The sequence below is a fragment of the Erythrolamprus reginae genome, chromosome 1, assembly GCF_031021105.1.
Source record: "Erythrolamprus reginae isolate rEryReg1 chromosome 1, rEryReg1.hap1, whole genome shotgun sequence".
Classification (NCBI taxonomy): Eukaryota; Metazoa; Chordata; class Lepidosauria; order Squamata; family Dipsadidae; genus Erythrolamprus; species Erythrolamprus reginae.
Window position 1 is genome coordinate 319,009,117 of NC_091950.1, and position 10,020 is coordinate 319,019,136.

The 10,020-nt window shown below is 42.1% G+C and overlaps 1 protein-coding gene across 1 annotated transcript in view; it reads right to left on the reverse strand.

Moving 5' to 3' along the window:
• EPM2A (EPM2A glucan phosphatase, laforin) overlaps positions 1-7,319 on the reverse strand; it is a 56,393-nt gene extending 49,074 nt beyond the window's left edge. The window contains exon 1 of the mRNA XM_070740009.1: positions 6,973-7,319. Coding sequence (XP_070596110.1) covers positions 6,973-7,240 — 268 coding nt within the window. The 5' untranslated portion in view covers positions 7,241-7,319. The remainder of the gene's footprint in view (positions 1-6,972) is intronic.
• Between the last annotated feature and the right edge of the window lie 2,701 nt (positions 7,320-10,020).

Consider the following 10,020-nt stretch of genomic DNA (forward strand, 5'->3'; position numbering starts at 1 on the left):
GTGCTAGCGAGCCCCTCATGTCGGCGGCGACGTTTTAAAACAGCCGCGCCGCCCCCAATCTTCGGCTCCTCGCTAGCGCTGCGGAAGTTAAAAACACCATCTGCACATGCGCAGATGGTGTTTTTACTTCCGCAGCGCTACTTCGCGAAAACCCGCTCGTTGTGGGGGGTCCTGGAACGGAACCCTCGCAACGAGCGGGGGATCACTGTATAGCTATTCGCAACATCCTGTAATGTGATCACAATTTTCTGCATTTTTGGCAATTCCTACCAGTTTCTGGCAGAAAAAGCACATTCAGGATTTGTTTAGTGACTGTCATGTTCGCTTAATAACCACTACAAAAAAGGGTTATAACATCAGACAGGGTCACATGGTGACCCACTTAACAATTTCCATGACTTATGACCATATTTCATTTCAGAGGGAAGTTTCGGGAACTTTTAGGAGCTGTCATGGATGGATACTGACACCCATTGTTCCCAACCGGGAGGAGGAGGGTCTGCCTTCCTGCTTAGCATCCCGAGCCCCCTCCTCAAATACCCACCACTTTCCAGCCGCTGTAAAAAAAAAGCACGAGCACACGTAGAAAAGGGAACATGGGTGCATTTTTGGCATGTTAGAAGAATTCACTTTCAAAGGCGAGGGGAAACTTAGCCTGAAATTTTGCACGCAACTTCGTGTGGGATCCGGTTTTTAGAGGGGGGTTTCAATTCCCCCCCCTTCGTTCCTCCTCTTTACAGCCACAAGGGAGCCCTGAAGGGACTTGAAGGGACTCCCCTGGAGGAAGTGGGTGCCAGGCATGAGGTGAGAGCCAGGGAGCCTTGTCTGAAGCCGAAGCGCTGGGATTCTCCTTTGCCGCCATCGCTGAAAACTTTCAAAGAGGGTGGAAGCCCCACTGGCTGACAAGCCACCAGCCAGCTTCCTGCATGTGTCAATCCACCCACAAGGCTCTCTCCGTGCAGCCTGTGCTGATTTTACCCTCCCCTCCTCCACCCGTCCCCGAACAAGGAGCCGAATGTCAGTGGTAATAAGACAAAAGGGGTGAGTTTTGGGATTGCACGCATTATTCGCTTTTACATTGATTCCCATGGGAAAAATTGCTTCTTCTTACAAACTTTTCTACTTACGAACCTGGTTACAGAACGAATTAAGTTCGTAAGTAGAGGTACCACTGTATATTTTTATTTATTTATTTGTTTGTTTGATTGATTGATTTTTATGCCGCCCTTCTCCTTAGACTCAGGGCGGCTTACAACATGTTAGCAATAGCACTTTTTAACAGAGCTAGGCTATTGCCCCCACAATCCGGGTCCTCATTTTACCCACCTCGGAAGGATGGAAGGCTGAGTCAACCTTGAGCCGGTGGTGAGATTTTATTTATTAGATTTGTATGCCGCCCCTCTCCGTAGACTCGGAGCCTTTCCATTTATTTCTTATACTCCTTTCCATTTATTTCTTATACATAATTGAAAGAGGCAAATGAAAAAGAAAAAGCATCTTTATCTTTCACCAGTCCCTATTTCAATGATCTACAAAAATGATCGAGTGCTAGTCCCAATATGCTGTAGAAAAACTGAGGTTTTCAATTCTTGTACAACAGTGACACTTAGTGGATTTAGAAGACATTCGTTTTATTTGCTGACTATTTGCTTATATGGGAAAGGGAAAAAAATAGAGAAATGGAAAATAGGGAGCGGGACATTCAAGAAAGTTGCAGTGACAGAAACCACAAAATATGTATTTCTATATACATAGCTTTAAATATATCTGTATTCAGGAAGCTCACTTTTTGTGGGATCTCCTTCCAAGTGAAGCATCCAGACTAACAGAAACTGTTATAATCCATTTTTGCAGGCATGAATGAGAGGCAACATTCCCTTCCTCCCACAGGTTGGAAAAAAACAAACAGACCAATTAGCAAATCCAGGGAAAACAAAGGAAATGTGTCCCCTTCAGCCAACTAGGGTAATTGTCTCTATTTTTTTTGTGTGTGTGTGTTTGGGGGTAATGGTGAAGGCTGAAACAAGCAATTTTTTTTCATTAAGGAAATTGATTTTGAGTAGGTGAAACACACTTGTTAATTTCCCACCCTGTATGCTATTAGAAAAGCTACAAAGATCATGCAGAATATTAAAGTGAAACAAGGAAACTGTTCCATTGATTTGCTGTTTCATTCAACTCTTTTCACCTTGCAAGGGGTTGTGATAAGGGAAGCAATATTTCTTACTTGGAAACAGTGCCCAGTTTTAGGCCTTTTTTAAGGCTTAAGAGGTGAAGCAAGATATTGTCTTCTGCAGTTTATCAACTTACTCACCAGGAAAAACAAAAGGTGAATATACCAAGCAAAGGAAAGAGCCAAATGATGCAGATAAAGCATCTTTACAACCTGCAGCTCTTGATCTAAATTTAAAAATCCTGTTCAATCAATCATTTGAGACATCTGGTAAGATCACTGAGGAGGTTGACTCCATCCTGTTTTTTAACTGCATCTTTCTTTCCAATATTAATGGGGAGAAGATTTGAAAACTAAGTGTGAACCATGGAAAGATATGATGCTTGTTAGCAGTGACCCAGTACATCTGCCCCAAAAGATGCATCGTATAAGTCTTTTTCTCTGAGTCAACCTCCCCACACAGCAGACTGGAACATAGTGATCTTACCAGATGTCTCAAATGATTGATTGAACAGGATTTTTAAATTTAGATCAAGAGCTACAGGTTGCCTTAAGTTAGAGAAGGTTTATTTTTTCTTATCTCCCCATCCCTAGCCTAAAATCAGGCAAAGTTAATTTAGTAGACGGGCTGTTTAGTGTTACACGTGTAGCCATCCCTGCCGATTCACTCGTACTTTCTAGATGCTGCAAATGGAAAAGGCAGTGAATTCATCTTATCACTTATTTGCTTTCTCAGCGGCAATGGGGTGGAGAACTAGTCCAACCTATCATATCAGCCAGTGAGAAAAGATTAGAACACTGATCAAGTAAATGTGAACTGGCAAGGGTTCATTGAACATTATGCTATCAAAACTCTGGGTTGATCTAACTGAGTGATGGCAAATCTTTTAAACACCAAGTGCTCAAACTGTGTGCGCGTGCACATGCCCAAACAGAAAGGCGTGCATGTGAATGTGCATGCACAAATGTGTGAGTGCACAGACATGCCCATGTATGCTCAACAGAGACCTGAAGACCAGCTGGAGGTTGGGTATCCCAGCACCAGCAACGTGGGAAGAGGTAAGATCTTTTTCTTTCATGAGCTTCTGTTTCCTTCTGAAGCTCACGAAAGAAACACCACCGAGATATGACCTGGCATGACACCTGTGTGTCAGCAGAGAGGGCTCTGCATGCCACCTCTGGCACGTGTGCCATAAGTTCACTATCACAAATCAAACTCAACATCTGATTGCTGCTGGAGGCACCACAGTATTGAGACTATAGCAAAAGAATATTTCACATTCTGTTGTTTGGTAGCTTATACAATCAGGCCGTGATTCACATAACAACTGTGGCAAGAAAAGTCATAAAATGAGGCAAAACTCACTTAGGAACTATCTTAATTAGTGACCGATATTTTGAGCGTGATTGTGGTCATAACTCGAGGACTACATTTACTTGGACTTCATATTTTTCCTGTCCAAGTTCAGAACTTTATAATCTCCCCTGCTAAATTCCATCCCATTCATTTCAGCTCATTTCTCAAGCTTGTCTATATATTTTAAAATCTTCTCTTTTATCTATAGAATTAGCAAACCCACTCAGCTCTGGGATATCTACAGACTTTTAAAAAATAGGTAGCCCTTGACTTATTACCAGTTGCTTTGAAAGTGATCAAATGGATTATAATGGAGCTACCTTGGGTTAGCTATGGTCTGGATTTGAAGTTCTGAAACTAACCCACCCCCAATTTTCATGTGATTAAATTTCCAGTGCTTGGCAACTGGATTGCATTTATGGCTGTTTGCAGCATCCTGCAGTCATGTGACTCTGTTTTAGAATGGTTTTGCTAAAACCAAGCATTTACTTTGTTTTCTGCAAAACTACATCCATAGCGAACCATGGTTTTACTTAACAATGACTGTCACAAAAAAAGATAGTAAAACACCCACACGATTCACGACTTATCACGGTGGACACTCTATTATGTAAATCAGGGACTATCTATATTGCTTCAACATCCCCACCCAGCTACTGATAAAAAGTGCTGAATGGCAGAGTTGTCTGGCCCTCCATTAGGTAGAATCTCCATTCAAACTGGAGCCATTAATGAGCATTCTTTGGTGTGGTTATTCACCCAACCACAAGTCTATCATCTAGTTTATAATTTTGCATTTTGTGAAAGGGAATATAATCAGCACTCCATCCAAGGCTTTGCTGAGTCCAATTACAATCTGTTTACAGAATTCCCCAGATTTACTATGCTAGTAATTCCAACGAAGAAGGAAATAACATAATGTGGAGTGGTGCGTTTACAACAAATCCATGCTGGGTCTTATTCATTGTAGCATGCTACCAACTGCTAACAAGCACACTGCAATTATTAGTTCTTCTCACTAATAATAATAAATAATAATTTATTAGATTTGTATGCCGCCCCTCTCCGAAGACTCGGGGCGACTCACAAGAATAATAAAAATATTATAGTAGAGCAAATCTAATATTTAAAAAAGCATATAAAACCCTATCATATTTAAAAACAAACAAACAACACATTCATACCAAACATAAACCAAAATATAAAAAAGCCTGGGGGAAAGGTGTCTCAACTCACCCACGCCTGGCGGTATAAGTGAGTCTTGAGTAGTTTATGAAAGACAGGAAGGGTGGGGGCATTTCTAATCTCCGGGGGGAGTTGATTCCAGAGGGCCGGGGCCGCCACAGAGAAGGCTCTTTCCCTGGGGCCCGCCAAACGACATTGTTTAGTCAGAGAAGGCCAACTCTGTGGGACCTTATCAGTCACTGGGATTCGTGCAGTAGCAGGCAGTTCCGGAGGTACTCTGGTCCAATGCCATGTAGGGCTTTAAAGGTCATAACCAACACTTTGAATTGTGACCGGAAACTGATCGGCAGCCAATGCAAGCCACGGAGTGTTGTAGAAACATGGGCAAATCTTGGAAGCCCCACAATGGCTCTCGCAGTTGCGTTCTGCACGATCTGACGTTTCCGAACACTTTTCAAAGGTAGCCCCATGTAGAGAGCGTTGCAGTAATCGAACCTCGAACCACTGTATTGCCCAGAGGGATATGGGGTATACTGTAAGTACAACTTTCCTGAAAGGAAAGAAAAGTAATCAAGCACGTGGTGAAGATATTTGTCCCAGAGACTGTCTACCTTCAGCCATGAAAAGTAATTGGATAAAGATGGGTTAATAACTCCCTCTCAACCAACCTATCCAGTGGGCTGTTTTGGAAGTATACCATATATGGATATCTATACCACCACCATGGGTTCCTGGAAGAAAGTCAGGGTACAGAACAAATAATCATGGAAGACAAAACAACCTTGCTCTCGGTTTGGAAACAGCAACAGCTTCTCATACATTCACTGTGGAACATACACTTCTGGAGGCATTTGGGGTCATGTGCCAGTACAAGACAGCAGGGACTACTCAGATTATTGCTTCATATCTCTGGGCGTCTTCTGAGAGCATCATATGACACGTATGTTATATAAATGTGATGAATAAATAAATAAATCTGGGGCCACCTGCCTATACAGGGTAGCAGTGACTCTTCCTATGATAACTTCTCTGGATCACACCACCACCTTCTTCAAAAAGAAAAGCAGCTGTTGTTGTTTTTTCTCCAGGAAGCACCATCATCTCAATTTTTTCTAGCACAGTGCCCGAGACAGAAGTAGACTGTTTATCTTTTGCACAGCCTTACTGGGTACAGAAACCTTTCTCTTTCACCCACTTCCAAACTTCCAAATTACTAGGAGTTTGCCTTTGCCTATTTCTTGTCAGGAATGGGACAATTTACCACATCGTACTTGCTGGGGCCAAATCACCACAGCCAATTCATCACGGGACAACTCGCTATCTAACAATTCCATTTAATTATTTAAAATTAATTAAAAATATTTTCATGTTTGCCATTCACATTTCATTCGGTCCCTCCTTTTTGCATCCTTTCTTTCATGACCCCGTTGCTCCGTTTCTTCGATATTTATTTATTTGTCAAACATGTATAGGATAGTAGCTTGTATCAACGTAAGTAAAAAGTAATGATAAAAAAGGGCAATAGGACAGTAGGACAGGGATGGTAGGCACAATGGTGCGTAGTATAACTCTTGTCCCACAGCCAATTGTCCTGTGGCGAGATGGCCATGGCCAGTTGGCTGTAGAGAGTTAGCTGTGATGAGTCAGCCATGGTGAACAATAACAAGAGTTGGAAGGGGACATACCAGCTCAGCTAGTCCAGCCCCCTGCTCATGCAGGAGAGTTATACCAGGGATTCGAATTTGCCGGCAAGCTCCCTGTCTTAGCCACTGTGCCACCTGTCATAAACCCTATCTTGTCAGATTGCCCTGAAGGAGCTGGGAATGGAGGAGAACGGCCCTTTCTCACTTACTTGGGGCTCCTATCCTGTTGCAAAAAAAATAATATCTCATATAAAGATATATCTCATATATCTTCTGTTCTATACCTATATCTTTTCTTCTATTCCCCAATTGATATGTTTTTTTTTAATTGCTATACTCTCCCCTCTTTTCTTCCAATAGCATATTTTACTTGAAAGTATTATTTGTTACCTTCATTGTGTATTATTGTGTATTGGACTGACTAATTGACTGACTGACTGACTAATTAAATAAAAAATAAAAATAAAAAAAGGCAGTACGTGAGGTGGTCACTTTTCTTAGTGGGAAAGAGCCAAGAGAAGGTAACGCGGGGACGCGGACGCGGAGCGGGGTGGGGTGGCGCGCGCTCGGGCTTGCGCGTCCCTGGGGAGCGCGCGGGGTTTCGTGGTGGTTACCTTCCCAGACGGCGTCTCCTGTCTCGAGCCGCCTAAGGAATTTGTACCAAAAGGTGCTCGCGGCTTCTTCCTCGCCGGCCAGCGCCACCTCGCCAAGCCACAAGACTGGTTCTTGAGCAGGCAAGGGAGCCAGCGGCCGGCTGGGCTTCATCACTAGCGCCCGCTTGGGATCCCATTGACCCAGCTCCGGCCGCGACCCCGACACGCAAAGCACCGTCCCGCCTTCAGCCAGACGGGCAGGAAGAATCACCCCGAAACGAAACAGCATGGGCGCCCTCGGACCCAGCAGACGGACCCAGCAAAGACCCTGCGGAGGAAGGGGGAGGAAGAGGAGGAGGGGCGCGCTCGGGGAGGTTCCCCGTTCCACTGTGGGGAGGGGGGTGCCCGTGACGTCACCGTCCGCCGCCACGTTCTATGGAGCGAATAAGGGTGGACAAAGGTGGGCGGGATTGGCTGAGGGAGGCCACGTGACTTGGCCGGGCGAAGAAACTTCTGTAGTTCACAGAGAGTTTTCGAGCTTCGGCTTTCAACTTTCCATTCGATCCCCGAAGTATCGAATTCCGGAGGCGGCTGTACGATCTAGGAAAGCCGCCGTGTCCTATAATGAGCTCCGCTCCGCCTCAAGAGGGGAAGGGAAGGAAAGAAGGCAATGGAGGGACGGAAGGAAGGGAAAGGAAAGAAGGCAATGGAGGAGGGGAAGAGAGGGAGAAAAGGAAAGAAGGCAATGGGAGAGGGAGGGGGGAAGGAAGGAAGGAAAGGAGAGAGGAGGGAGAAAAGGAAAGAAGGCAATGAAGGAGGAGAGGGAAGAAAGGAAGGAAAGAAGGCAATGAAGGAGGAGGGAAGAAAGGAAGGAAAGAAGGCAATGAAGGAGGGGAGGGAGGGAAGTGCCGGTATTTCCCTTTCTCCGCTGACTGACTGGAGTCGCTGATTTCGGGGGATTTCTTGAGGGGCTTGATAAGACAGACCCAAATAGACTGGAGGCTGCTTGGATTTGTCGAGATGAATCAAACTCTACTTCCAAACTCGTCCTTTTCCAAGTCGCCGCGGGTGTGTAAGTTTTAATAAAATTGGAGTTCTTAAAAAAAAAATCCATAAGAATAAGTGTCTCACAATACACTTGTTAACAGTGAAATTTATTTTCCTGAACTCGCCTCCCAACCGGTCTGTATGTTATTTAAATCAGGGATCTGCAACCTTGGCAACCTTTAAGACCTGTGGACTTCAACTCCCAGCAGCTTTGCTGGCTGAGGAATTCTGGGAATTGAAGTCCACAGGTCTTAAAGTTGCCAAGGTTGCAGACCCGATTTAAAGACCAAGTTCAACCCATTCCCTACAAATCTGTACCCACCTGATTGAAGCAATTCAATCCTCAAAATGGAAATGCTCTACATAAACTTACTCTACATAAATGTATGTTACTTTTTAAAGACCGAGATAAAAGAATGAAAATACCATCATTTAATGAAATACATATAAATTCCTCTAATTTTCAAAACTCATGAGATCCGATGATGGAATTCAGGTCACATTAGGTTTCTTGGAGCCTTTTTTCTTGTCTCATAGATGGCTGAACAAAGCATTTACTATTTCATGGTGTCTTCTCAAATAATTTATTAAAACCTTGAATCAAGTATTGAGATATACGAGGACAAATCTTCTTACAAAATCAGGAAATTGTTTTGCAAATCTAATATATGACATTTGATCATGTAACTTTTCATAATCTTGTCTGTAACATTATATCCAAATTATGCATTTTTGCTACTTCACATTTGCTTAATGAGAAAAATAGTTTCTCTTGCTAAACATCAGTATTGGATATTACACAAAAGTCTTATAGAGGTGAAGAGTCCAAAATTGTATGTCTGACACTTCACATTTTATTGGCAAGGAAACACCTTTTGTTATTTGGACAAAGTTTTATCAAATTTGCAAACATCCTTAGGGAAATGCACTTTATTGGCAAAGAAACACTTTTTGTTATTTGGACAATGCTTTATTAAATTTGTAAACATCATTGGGGAATTACTCTCTTTATAAAATAATGGAAAATTTATGCCATAATCTTTTGGATGGTTACTTAGAACTGGATTATCAGAACTCTGAATTATCATTTTTAAGCCAATGTGTATGATTGATCTGTAGAGACTGAAACATCTGAAGTTCTCGTACTTAGAGGAATTGCCAACTATTACTAAAACTTCATTTATTTCTGAGAAAGATTGTGAATATTAGCCATTTCAATAATGTCATGACCTAGGATATTCTTTGTTGTAGTGTTTTTTTAACCAGAATCTTTCCATATGTTATTAGGAGTTAAATTATTACATTGTAGCTCATACAGCATTGCAGAAATATGGACAGTTCTAAACAATTCATAGGACTGATCGACATATTAAGTCTAAACAATAATTGTTAGCAAGTCATATTGCTTTCACCTTCTAAAATATATTTGTTTTTTAAAAATCTAATTTAAAAATCTATATATTATAAACAATAAACAGTTTATGACTGTATTTCCAAAACTGACAAATCACAGGTTTAGTAGTAACAGACAATATTATTAACTATAATGCCAGTGTTAGAATGAAATACTGTATTTAGCAAAAATACTTTCAAAATACAAGTCTATGGAGAGGGGCGGCATACAAATCTAATAAATTATTATTATAAATTATTTCTTTTTAAGTTTTAATTTACATTTTCATTTAGTGACACACTAAACCAGGGTCCCCAATCCCTGGATTGACACTGGTCTGCAGCATGCCAGAAATTAGGCTGTGCATACAAGCAAAGCCCCATCCATGGGATGAAGGCAACATGCAAAACTGCCCCTTTCCAGTCTGCAGGAACATGTCTTTCTTCAGAACTAGTCTCTGGTGCCCAAAAGGTTGGGGGTCGCTGCACTAAGCTATGAGAAATGCTAGCTCCAGCAATAAAACCATATTTGATAGTGCTGTTGCTTCACCTTAACTATTTAAGAGTGGAGATTTACCAAAGAAAAAAATATTTCTCAAATTATAAAAAACAATCATGTTCTAAACAAAG